We start from the raw sequence: 13450 nt of genomic DNA, 5'->3' as shown, positions 1-13450 counted from the left end.
AGCAAGGACAGCTATAAAAACAATAACAATAACAATCACAACAAGGGCAACAAAATGGGAAAAATGGCCTCTAGGAGCAGTGGATTCTTAGTGCAGACATCGAGCCCCAGCAGTAACCCTGGAGGTGGCTGTGGCGCAGTGGGTTAAGCACATATGGTGCGAAGCGTAAAGACCTCATGAGGATCCCAGTTTGAGCCCCCTGCTGCCCACCTGCGGTGAAGCAGGTCTGCAGATGGTCTTTCTCTTCCCTCTCTTCCCTCTCTGCCTTCCCCTCCTCGCTCAGTTTCTCTCTGTCCTGTCCAGCAACAAGAACAGTAATATAACAACAATAACAACAACCACAACGATAAAAAACAAGGGCAACAAAAGGGGAAAAAATTGCCTCCAGGAGCAGTGCATTCATAGTGCAGGCACCGAGCCCCAGCAGTAACCCTGGAGGCAAAAACAAACAAACAAACAAACAAACAAAAAACAATTAAAGAAGCAAAAAAAACCCCCCATTCTTTTAAATTATTTATTAATCTTTTTGATAGAGACAGAAAGGCAGAGGGGAAGAGAGACACCTGTAGCATTGTGTCACCCACCACTTGTGAGCTCCTCCCCTGCAGGTGGGGGCCAGTGGCTTGAACCCTGGTTCTTGTACATGATAATACGTGTGCTTAATCTGGCTTGGTGCTGCTCTGTCCAAGTTGTAATTTTTTTTTAAAAAAATTTATTTATTAATGAAGGGGAGAGAGAGAACGATAGTATCATTCAGCACAGGCCTTGTGGGGATTGAACTGAGAACCTAGTGCTTAAGTGTTCAGTGCTATGTGTTGAACCAGTTCTCAGGCCAATAAATTGCAGTTTTAATTTATCATTTTTTTTTTTTAAGAAAGGATTAGTGAACAAAAGCATAAGGTAGGAGGAGTACAACTCCACACAATTCCCAACACCCAATCCCCATAACCCACCCCCTCCCCTGATAGCTTTCCCATTCTCTATCCCTCTGGGAGCATGGACCCAGGGTCGTTGAGGGTTGCAGAAGGTAGAAGGTCTGGCTTCTGTAATTGCTTCCCCGCTGAACATGGGCGTTGACTGGTCGGTCCATACCCCCAGTCTGCCTCTCTCTTTCCCTAGTAGGGTGTGACTCTGAGGAAGCTGAGCTCCAGGACACATTGGTGGGGTCTTCAATCCAGGGAAGCCTAGCCAGCATCCTGGTGGCATCTGGAACCGTTGCCGACGATGCGGTCAGAGCGCTCGCTGTCAGCAACTTCTCAGGACCGCCATCTTCCTCAATTGATTTATCATTTTTTAATGGATTGTATTGTTGGTATTATATCTAAAAATGTTTGATTTGGGCAGGGTAGATAGCATAACTTCTATGCAAAAGAGACTCATACCTGAGGCCCTGATGTCCCAGGTTCAGTCCCTTGCACCATCATAAGCCAGAGCTGAGCAGTTTGGGAATGTTTATTTGTAGCTTAGGGTACTGCCATAAAATTTAAATTTTTATCATGCTCCTTCCAGAGAGCATTCAGAAATGGAAGAAAAAATCGCCTTATTTCTATTCAGAAAATTAGCAGAAGTAATTTCTACTGCTGTAATATCAGTTTATTATTGATTTCTGTAATTTAAAAATATATATTTTTTAACCTTTTAAGTACCAGCTCATCAAAAAAAGAGGGAAAACACACTGTTTGATATTCACAGATCTCCAGCAAGAAGAAGTCATATCAGGTATGTTTTGTTGGCTGAAAGGCAGAGATATTTGCATCTGTCACATGGATAGATGCTTTAAATTCTCCCTAATACAATGTTTTCTAGTTAGAATACAGCTCTGTGGTGTTCATTATAATGCCAGTGAGGATTTCAGTAGAATCTTTCCTTCTTCATTTAGTGATTAATAGTAATTATATTACATGTGACTGTTAACTTCCTAGTGTATTTTGCCTGAAATAGATGCTGCAGACCTGCTTCACTGCCTGTGAAGCGGCTCCCCTCAGGTGGGGAGCCGGGGGCTCGAATTGGGATCCTTATGCTGGTCCTTGCGCTTTGCGCCACCTGCGCTTAACCTGCTGCGCTACCGCCTGACTCCTGATAACTCTATTTCAACACTCTTCCTGAAGTGTTAAGCAGCACTGAACACTATTGCAAGATGAAATGAAAGGACATATATTCGGAGAAGGAATAGAAGAGTTAAGGATCTTATGGAGAGTTGCAGAAAATCTTTTTGAAATTTGATGGGAGTTGTGGTAGAGTTAGAGATGGAGAGGCTGTGGGACACCTGAAATTCACTTGAGTTTGAAGCAATTTGCTATGATTCTAACTTGTATAACTTGGATTCAGTTAAGTTTGAATGAACTTACTGTGCTTCCAACTTTATGATTGTTTTCTAGGTATGTCAGCAATGCCATTGGTTATATTAATAACGGGGCATTCACTAAGTATTCTCCTGAGAATGAATTTAGCTTTGTAGTTATCATTTCATAATAGTTCTGATTATAAAATACTTCTATCCCCCCAGCCCCCCAATACTTTATGGGTCAGACAGCTCAGCAGTGAAGTAAGTACATGCTTCACATGTGTGAGACCTGGGTTCTATCTCTGTCACCCAAAGCAAAACAAACAACAAAAATACTGTTCATTTATAAGGAAATCAAGCATGTTATAAATGGAAAGTAAAAGCCTTTCTGTCTTTGTAAAACATCATATATATATGTACACACACACACACACACACACACACACACACACACACACACACACACATATATATATTTTATTTACCTGTTAGAGACAGTGAAATTTAGAGAGGTGGGGGAGATAGACAGAGACATCTGCAAACTGGCTTCACCACTCTTGAAGCTTTCCGCCTGCAGGTGGGGACCAGGGGCTTGAACCTGGGTCCTTGCACACTGTAACAGTGAGTGCTTAACCAGGTGCGCCACCAACTGGCCTCCAACATTATATTTTTTTCTTCATTTTCTCCCCCCTGATTATTTAGGAAATGGCAAGTAATAAAAAACAAGATTTCTTTGCTAGTAAGGTTCTAGTGTCATTTAGAAATAAATAACAGGTATTTCCTAAATTTGGATGCAAATTAAACTTGTTGCTGACTCTCTTCCTGAGCTGCCCTACTAAGAAAGTATAGGTTCTCTAGTTTCTGACTTTAAAAAAGTTTTTCTTTGTAAAACTTTTCCTTTTATACTTTAATAGGCAAAGACTATTGAACAGGTATAAGAAATGTAATAAATATTTGCAGAATAAGTGAATGTGTGTATTCTTTCAAGTATTTGTAGGTAAAATGCTTCAACTGTGTTTCTGAATGCCATTTGCTGCTGTAATGAATTTAAGGATTTTGCTTTCTCTAAATAGGAGAAAGAAACATGCTATCCATAGTAGTGACACAACTTCTTCTGATGAAGAGCGCTTTGAAAGGAGAAAATCGAAGAGCATGGCAAGAGCAAGAAACAGGTTAGTGTAATGGTCCAGGAGGTGGCACAATGGATAAAGCACTGGGCTCTCAAGCATGAGGTCTTGAGTTCGATCCCTGGCAGCACATGTACCAGAGTGATGTCTGGTTCTTTCTCTCTCTCTCCTATCTTTCTCATAAATAAATAAAATCTTAAAAAAAAACAGGTTAGTGTGTATGTATATGCATATATATATATTTCATATATGTTGTATTTGTACATGTATATATTTATTATTTTTATTGGAACACTGCTCAGCTTGGTTTGCAGTGGTGGTTGACCATATTGAACGAAGCCTCAGGCATCAAAGTCTTTTGCATAATCATTATGCTGTCTGCCCAGGCCAATATATTGTTATTTCTATGTTAGAAAAATGGAAGAACAGTTTTAACTTTTGAAAAGCTTTTTACTGGCACAGATTGAGCACATAGTTCAGCTTAGTAATACTTGATTTTTTACTAAGTAATTGTCTTCCTTTTTTCCCATTCTGAATTGGCTTTTATTGCCGTATAAGAGTTGGGTTGGGAGATTTCACTATTGGCTATGCCTCATCAAGGAAATATCATTTTGATCTTCCTGGTACTTAGTAGTTCCTCCAGTAGAAAGGTAGCCTGATTTTGTGTGAGACTCTGAATTTACTCTCTGGTACTGCATAAAAATAAAGGCCACAAGCTGGACCAGGGAAGTCACTAAGCAGTGTTAATGTGTATGTACAAGGTTGGATGTTCATTCTCTGGTGTCACATTAAAGACAAACAAAACAAACAAACTCAACCTTCAGTGTTAGATAAAATATTGTGTGAGAAGGTAAAGAAAGAATAATCAAGAAGCGAGGCCTACTTGTACAGCAGCCTTTTCTCCCTAACATTTCTCCTAATCCAGATCCACTTACTGAGGCTAATTTCACATGCTTAGAACAGCTACAGCAATCAGAATAAGATCTGGCTTCTCAAAAGTTTTATTTCAGGCATCCTTGCATTTTTACTGGAAAATTTATCTTGCTTTTATTTGGAGGAATGTCTTTGACCTTTGTGCTGTAGGCCAAATGGTTCACTGAAATCTGAAGATATTTCACTGAGGAGAGGATCTGTATTCATGGAAAAAGTGTAAAATCATAGTCTTTATGATGTGTATGGTATCATAATTATAATCCTTACAATGTTAAGGATCTGTTAGAAAATTAACATTAGCTGCACATTTCTATAATTTGGTGGAGTATGTCTTAGTTTTGTATCATGTTTTCAATTAGTAGGTCTTGGGAACATTTAAATTTAAATTTGTATAGTTTTTATGCTGAGAAGAATTTCTCATGCAAAAGGTATAAAGAAGATGTAAGAAAAAAACATAACCTTATTTTTTATTACTTCTTTCTTTACTTTAAAAATATTTTATTTATTAATTATTGGATAGAGACAGAGAGAGGGGATGGGGGACTAGAGAGAGGGGAGAAAGACAGATACCTGCATCCCTGCTTTACCACTTGTAAAACCTTACCCCCTACAGGTGGCAACCAGGGCTTGAAGGCTTATCCTTGTGCAAGTAATTTGTGCTCTCAGCGAGGTGCACCACCGCCTGGCCCCCTCTTTTTTTTTTTTTATTTAATTTTTATTTAAACAAAGTACTGCTCAGCCCTGGCTCATGGTTACAGGTGATTAAACCTAGGACTTAGGAGCCTCAGAGTCATTTTGCATAACCACCAGGCTATCCAACCCGCCCTTATTATTTCTTACATTTTTAATATAATTGTTGAATGAATCCAGGACCTGTTTAATGTGGGTAATTCCACCACTGAGTAACCTCCTGGGGTCAGTTTTTTGATTCATAGCTTAGGGAGATACTGGGAAAGAGAGGCTGGACCTGGGGGATTGTGTATGGTCAGAGCACACATTCCTTCTGACCCTGGAAATCAGTGGTCCAGGAGGTGGCGCGGTGGCTAAGGCACTGGACTCTCAAGCATGAGGTCCTGAGTTCAATTGCTGGCAGTACATGTACCAGAGTGATGCCTGGTTCTTTCTCTCTCTCCTCCTACCTTTCTAATTAATAAATAAATAAACTCTCAGAGAAAAAAACCAGCTGTGAATTAGATTAAATAATATACAGATTTAGTCTTCCTTATTCTGATACCTGCTTTGAAATTATATAAGGTTTTAAATATAATAACATATAATAATAAAAAATATATAATTTTAGGTAAGTTAGGATCCAGAAATGCCACTGACATCACATTCACAGTAGAAGTCACACTTTATTGAAGCTGTGTTTAAGCACTGTTGAAAGGAGCAACAGATTATATTTGCTTAGGGTTAATAGAATTAAATACTATTGTACTGAATTGTAGGTATTAAACATTCTATTGACTATTTTAAGTGATATAAGATAAAGCTTAGTTTTTAGAACATCTAGAATTGCTTCCTTTTGCATAAGAGAATTATCTTTATGTAGTTGGGAAATTGAGTCAACATATCCAGGTGATTTTAAGTATTTTAAGAATTTTAGTATTCTTGTAAAGTTGACTCTTTTTAGTATCATACATATTAAGAGTTTTTTTTTGTAATTTGGAATGAATTATGCTTTTTGGATAGGGATTTGCTATCTTATTTTGCTTTACTTGGTGAATTTTTTTTTTTTTGATTAGTTGAGAATTTAGGAAAAGTTATTGAAAAAGATGAAATTTTTATTCTGAGTTATAAGAAAAAAAGGAAAATGCTTAAAGGATAGGATTTTGATATAAAATGTGGAATTTTTTAATGCAGTATGCTTGGATTTTTTATTCTTTTATGAATTTCAGATGTTTACCTATGAACCTAAGAGGAGAAGATTTAGCTAGTGGTATTCTGCGAGAACGAGTAAAAGTGGGTGCAAGCTTGGCTGATGTTGACCCAATGAACATTGATAAATCAGTAAGTTTGGTGAATGTTTTTAAAGTAACTTTCTAAAGGTTATTTCTTTTAAATATCACACAAGAATAGTAACTTTAGATAAATATATTATTAATTTTGGTGTATATACATTTTGAAACCTAACATTATGGTTACATGTAATTGTATTTTAATTTTTTGGTCTTTTTTCTCACTTGCTAATTATTTAATTTCTTTATTGGGGGATTAATGTTTTACAGTCAACAGTAATATAATAGTTTATACATGCATAATATTTCCCAGTTTTCCGCATTACAATACAACCAACTAGGTCCTTCCTTCCTTCCTTCCTTCCTTCCTTCCTTCCTTCCTTCCTTCCTTCCTTCTTTCCTTCCTTCCTTCCTTCCACATTTCACTTTTGCTGGGGTAAATAATGAAACATGGTGTGAACATGAGGTTGATAAATTATGGCAAGCAGTTCATACACCATGACAAGCCATAGCACATTGTTTGACTTCATGTATTAGTATTTCAGTAAAATGACTGTCTATGAGTTGTTAACAAATTTGAGGAAGTAGAAACTGTTTTAAATTGTATCACTTTTACTTTTAAGTTATTTTCGGTCATAGTAATAGGTCCATTGTAAACATTTTAAGTACTATAACAGTTGAAATGCAGGTAAACAGTTCTCCCATGATCTTATAGTCAGAGGCAACCACTGTTAACATTTTGGCCAAATTTCCTTTTAGGATCATTTCCTGTACATTTTTTCCTTTACAGATTGGTTTTGGTATTTAGTTAATTAACATACATGTTTTTATGGTGGTGCCAGGCATTGTGCCTACGACTTCTAGCGTCTCCGACATCAATTCCAGCCATTTAACCAAATGCTGCTTCCTCCAGTGCTTGATAGTAGTAGTTAGGGATGGAAGGGATCAGACCTGTTCTTTTTGTGAGTAAGCAGTGTTTTTTTTCTTTCTAAGATTATTTATTATTGGAGAGAGACAGGCACCTGCAGCCCTGTTTCACCACTTGTGAAACTTTCTCCCTGAAGGTGGGGACCAGGGGCTTGAACATGGATCTTTGCTCACTGTAATGTGTGCGCTTAACCAGGTGCGCCACTACCAGGTGCGCCACCACCTGGCCCCTCAAACAGTGTTTCTTAAGTCTTTTTCTTCTTTACATTTATTTACTTATTTGTTTATTTTTCTTTGTTTTTACCTCAATTACACAATTAAATTTCTCCCTGTCTAGATAAATGAAACATTAATAAGACCTTGTCAGGAAGGGGAACTTGTGAGGGCTATCACTGTTGTTAACACCTATGGCTTTATTGAGCCCTTTTTTGCTTCCTTGGGGATAATCTTGCTACTTTGACAGTGCATAATTGATGTCTTAAAATTATTTCAGTGTTGATATATAGTATAAGACCACCTACAGATACCCATTAAAGATTCAGACTGGACATTACTTTTGTTACATAGTTACTAGGACATAGAGACTTTTTTTTTCTTTTTTAATTGAATTGAAATGTACTCTTCAACTTTACTGCAAAATATCAAATTGTTTTGAACTTTATGTTAATAGTCCTTTTTAAAAAAATTTTTTTTAATATTTATTTTATTTATTTATTCCCTTTTGTTGCCCTTGTTTTTTTTTTTTTTTATTGTTGTAGTTATTATTGTTGTTGTTGGATAGGACAGAGAGAAATGGAGAGAGGGAGGGGAAGACAGAGAGGAGGAGAGAAAGATAGACACCTGCAGACCTGCTTCACCGCCTGTGAAGCGACTCCCCTGCAGGTGGGGAGCCGGGGTTCGAACCGGGATCCTTATGCCGGTCCTTGTGCTTTGCGCCACCTGCGCTTAGCCCGCTGCGCTACAGCCCGACTCCCAATAGTCCTTTTCTTAAAGCCTTATTTTATTTGACAGAATAGAGAGAAATCTAGAGGGAATGGGGGAGAGAAAGGGCAAGAGACAGACATCTGTAGCCTTGCTTTCCCCTGGGGCTTGAACCCCAGTCTCTGTGCACTGTAATAGGTACTGTTAACCATGTGTGCCACTGCCTGGTCCCCATGTCAGTAGTTCTTATTGAAGTCATACATTTCTGATTCCTAAGGTTATTTCATAAATTGCTGTAAATCTGTAGGCTGCTAAAGTTAATTTATACTAAATCCTCTTTCTTTCCAAGGTGCGGTTTGACAGCATAGGTGGGTTGAGTCATCATATTCATGCACTAAAGGAAATGGTAGTATTCCCACTTTTATATCCAGAAATTTTTGAAAAATTTAAAATTCAGCCTCCTAGGTAAGTTATGTCCCAGATGTTTATCATTACTACTTTTAACTTTTAAATTTCAGCTAATTGATAACTTGATAAATATTTATTTATTTTTTTTCTTTTTCCTTTTTGATGGGTTCTAGTAATGAAGTTATGTTATTTAGTACTTAAAGACTATGGGAGTAAAGTGTGTCCTTGAATTTTGGATTTTAGGATTTAGGAGTCAGGTGTGAGATGAGATGTTTATTTAGGCAGATGCAGAGAGACAGAGGATGAGAGGAACCACAGTCCCCACGCTCTCTGCAGTGCAGTGGGCACCTCACCGATGTCCGGATCATGATGAGGCCAAGCAGCAAACTAGCACAGCGAGCAGCTGTTTCACTGGCCCAACCGATCACATTAAAAATAATGTTTGTTTGGATTTTTTAAACACAGCACTTTTTTTAGCATTTAGTTATTCCCTTTTGTTGCCCTTGGTTGTTTTTTTAATTGTTGTAGTTATTATTGTTGTTCTTAATGTCATCGTTGTTGTATAGGACAGAGAGAAATGGAGAGAGGAGGGGGAGACGGGGAGAGAAAGACACCTGCAGACATGTTTCACCTGTGAAGCGACCCCCTTGCAGGTGGGGAGCTGGGGGCTCAAATGGATCCTTACGCCAGTTAACCTGCTGCGCTACCGCCTGACCCCCCCCCCCTTTTTTTTTTTAAACACAGCTGTGGCTCTGGCATATGGTGGTATGGGGAATTGAACCTGAGACTTTGGAGCTTCATGCATGAATGTGATTGACCATAACTATTATGATATTCTTCCATGCCTTGATGAGATAAACATTTTTAAAAACCCTTTATTTTTAAAAAAATTATTATTTACCACCTTTATTGGATAGAGACAGCCGGAAATCGAGTGAGAGAAGGGGGAGAGAGACACACACAGACAGACAGACAGACAGACAGACAGACAGACGTGCAGTCGTGTTTAACCACTTGCAAAGCTTTCCAAAGCTTTCTCTCAGCAGGTGGGGAAGGGGGCCTTGAATCCGGGTCCTCAAGCACTGTAACATGCAGTCAACCAGGCACGCCACTGACGAGCTATTTTTCAAAAAGCCTTTATTTAGTGAGAGTGAGAGCCAGACCTTCACTATGGCATATACAGTGCTGGCATCAGACTGGGGAGCCCAGGTATACAAGACCTGCCCCATATTGCTCATTTAGCGCCCCAGCCACAAGATGAGATCAGTTATGCAGATGCTGAAAATGCAGAGGACACAGACTCGTTTCCTTTAATTTGTTATCCTAGTAGCATTGAGTTTGATGTTCAGTCTTGGGAGTACAATTTCAGTGAAGTGGTCCCCCCTCCCCACTTTACTGGCAAGGGCAGAGAGACATTTTGCGGGATATATAGTGAGGAAGAGAGAGATAGGCACCTGCAGCCCTGCTTCACTGCTCGTGAAACATCCCCACTGCAGGTGGAGAGTGAGGACTCAAACCCAAAACCCAGGTGCCACATGGGAAAATACATTTAAAATTTTGATATTTTTGTCAATTACTCTTTCACTGATTTAAATATTTCTTTTTTTTGTTTTTTTGTTTTTTTGTTTTTCCTCCTCCAGGGTTATTGCTGGGCTCGGTGCCTGCACCATGAATCCACCGCTCTTGGAGGCCATTTTTTTTCCCCCTTTTGTTGCCCTTGTTGTAGCTTCGTTGTGGTTATTATTATTGCCCTTGTTGACGCAATTCGTTGTTGGATAGGACAGAGAGAAATGGAGAGAGGAGGGGAAGACAGAGAGAGAGGGGAGAGAAAGATAGACACCTGCAGACCTGCTTCACCGCCTGTGAAGCGACTCCCCTGCAGGTGGGGAGCCGGGGGCTCGAACCGGGATCCTTACGCCGGTCCCTGTGCTTTGCGCCACATGCGCTTAACCCACTGCGCCACCGCCCGACCCCCTAAATATTTCTTATCTACAAAAGCCTGGTGCTTTGAGAACATTCTTGAGAACTCAGCCAAGGGAAGTTAGTTTGTATACTACAAAAAGCTTCCTTCCTAATGACTATATATTCATGCGGCTTTATAGGGTGGGGAATATACCTTTATTTTGGTTACCAGTGGTGGTAAGGAAATTAACTTACCCACTACAATTAAATGGAAAGAAGACTAATGGACTTTTATTGATTTTTTTTTTTTTCTTTTTTCTTTTTCATTTCTCTAGAGGCTGTTTGTTCTGCGGCCCCCCAGGCACAGGTAAAACCTTGGTTGCCAGAGCATTAGCGAATGAGTGCAGTCAAGGAGACAAAAAAGTCGCTTTTTTTATGCGCAAAGGAGCAGACTGTTTGAGCAAGTGGGTTGGTGAATCTGAGCGACAGCTCAGACTGCTTTTTGACCAGGTAAGAGAAATCAGGTAATTTGAGAATCTTTTTAGAGTATCAGTGTGTTAAACTTATGGTCAGTTATATGAATTTGTATGCCTTAGAGGTATTTCACAGCAATTTCACTAGTACTTTCAAATATTTAAGATTCACAGAACAGTTATTGTGTTTCCTAGGCATATAGTAATGTGTTAGTTTCTCTGACTATATGATATATTCTATTATAATCCAGGGAAATAGAATGAGCATAGAAAGTTAAATATTCATGTAAGAAATCACACAAAACTGCATATTTCATTTTCTTTGAGTTGTAAATATACTGGAGGAATTCAGAAATAAATTATTTCAAAAGGCAGAATAAATGTTATGGAGGCTATCTAGTATTTTCAGTCAGTTTTGAAAACATTATTTCCTACTACTTAACAAAACTGAGTACCAATCGCTTTTGGAGGGTGCTTGGGGTTGTGAATCATGTGTTCTACCCCTGAGCTCCGTCCGTGGCCCTCTAAGGTCACTTTGTGTTGTGTGAGTCAGTGAAATAAGTCATTCACATCTGACAGTGCGATGTGTATTTAGTTATGTCTAAGGAAATTCGTAGGGAGTAAGAAAAGCTTTCAGTAAGCATTTGTGGAGAACCTGGTGCTGAATTGATGGGTATCACGCACTACCCACTGTAGTTGACGGAGTGCCTAAGTTACTGTTTTATCAGAATACTGCTCACCTCTGGTTTTTGAGTTGAACCTGGGCCTTTGGCACCTTAGTCACGACAGTCTTTTTCCATAAGCATTATGCTGTCTCCCTCAGCCCTAAAGTGTGGGTTGAGAAGCATCATCATTGTCGCCATCTCAGCAGAGCACTGCTCAGTTCCGGTTTATGGTGGTGCCAGGGATTCATTCTGGGACTTTTCAGTCCCAGGCATGAAAGTCCTTTTGCATCGCCATTACGCTATATTCCTCTGCTGTCGTTCTTCTTAAACCTCGGCTCACACGCCAGCTCGCCTGGCTACAGCTCCTGCGTTGTCACGGCCCAGGCTTGGGCCCATCCCCTGCCGCACTGAAGGGAGCGTCATCTTCTCCTCCCTCCCTCCCTCCCTCTATGTCTCTGTGTCTGTGTCTGCGAGTCTGCCTAGAGCGGTGCAGCTCTAGCAACAGTAAATATTTATTTGGGTTTTATATCTTTTTTGGTAGATGAAAGTAGTCAGCATGTTCACTGTAAAAAAAATTGCTGACAGCCATTGTCTCTTTAAATGAAAGAGTGTGTATATATATACATATATATGGATATATATAATTATATGTATTAACTTTTATTTATAAAAGGGACACACTGACAAAACCATAGGATAAGAGGGGTACAGCTCCACACAGTTCCCACCACCAGAGCTCCGTATCCCATCCCCTCCCCTGACAGCTTTCCCATTCTCTAACCCTCTGGGAGCGTGGACCCAGGGTCACTGTGGGTGCAGAAGGTGGAAGGTCTGGCTTCTGTCACTGCTTCCCCGCTGAACATGGGCGTTCTCTTTCCCTGTCTCTCTCCCTAGTCGGGCGGGGCTCTGGGGAAGCAGGGCTCCAGGACACATTGGTGGAGTCGTCTGCCCAGGGAAGTCTGGTTGGCATCATGGTAGCATCTGGAACCTGGTGGCTGAAAAAAGAGTTAACATATAAAGCCAGACAAATTGTTGACTAATCATAAACTGAAAGACTGGAATAGTTCAGATGAAGAGTTGGGGGGTCTCCGTTTTGTAGATTTTAAAGTTAAGGACATGGTCTTTCCCCTCTCAAGAAAAGATTATTATAGGGTGTCTAGAGAGCCACAGAACACAACCTTCCAGATTTGAGATTTTCAATCCTTCTGGGCCACTTATTTATTCAGATAAAGAATCAGCACAGCATCTGAGCTTCCTCCGTTGCCATAGTACCTTCCATGTGGTGTCAGGGCTTGAATCTGGGCTGTGTGCATAGAAATGCAAGTGGTCAACCCACTGGCCCCAAGAACTCTGGAAGTTTATATTTTGTCATATGAACAGGGAGGACTGATAAATTCCCTTTTTTTTCCTTTGAGCTTCATTTTATTTATTTATTTATTCATTTATTTATTTATACATTATTGGCTAGAGACAGACATTGAGAGGGGAGGGAGGATAGAGAGGGGAAGAGACAGAGACATCTGAAGCCCTGCTCCACTACTTGTGGAGCTTTCCTCCTGCATGTGGTAATCAGGGGCTTTGAACCTGAGTCTTTGCTTAACCAGGTGTGTGTGTGCTTGTTGTTTTCGCCGGGCTGGCTTCACAGGCGGGTAACAGACGACCAGGGACTCATGGTTGAGCTGTAGGCAGTATCTCTTTATTCATGCAGGATGCAGCACAATCTAAGCCGAGCTAAGCTAAACTAAAGGTACTCTAAAACTCACAATGCTGTCTTTATATATACTTGCCAAGTAGGGTGGAAACAGGATGTGACATAGAGAGGGTGGAGAGAAAAGTGACTGGTGAAAATCAG

The 13450-nt window shown here is 39.8% G+C and overlaps 1 protein-coding gene across 4 annotated transcripts in view; it reads left to right on the top strand.

Annotated features, from left to right (window-relative positions):
- Positions 1–13450, top strand: part of ATAD2B (ATPase family AAA domain containing 2B) — a 143690-nt gene that overhangs the window by 44334 nt on the left and 85906 nt on the right. For all 4 annotated transcript variants that reach the window (XM_060186643.1, XM_060186642.1, XM_060186645.1 and 1 more), the window contains exons 8-12: positions 1644–1719; positions 3358–3456; positions 6243–6354; positions 8500–8615; positions 10796–10970. In XM_060186643.1, the coding sequence (XP_060042626.1) occupies positions 1644–1719; positions 3358–3456; positions 6243–6354; positions 8500–8615; positions 10796–10970 (578 nt within the window). The remainder of the gene's footprint in view (positions 1–1643; positions 1720–3357; positions 3457–6242; positions 6355–8499; positions 8616–10795; positions 10971–13450) is intronic.

Source organism: Erinaceus europaeus, chromosome 3, assembly GCF_950295315.1.
Source record: "Erinaceus europaeus chromosome 3, mEriEur2.1, whole genome shotgun sequence".
NCBI lineage: Eukaryota > Metazoa > Chordata > Mammalia > Eulipotyphla > Erinaceidae > Erinaceus > Erinaceus europaeus.
The sequence above is the reverse complement of the archived record's forward strand: the minus strand, read 5'-3'. Positions and strand labels throughout refer to the sequence as shown.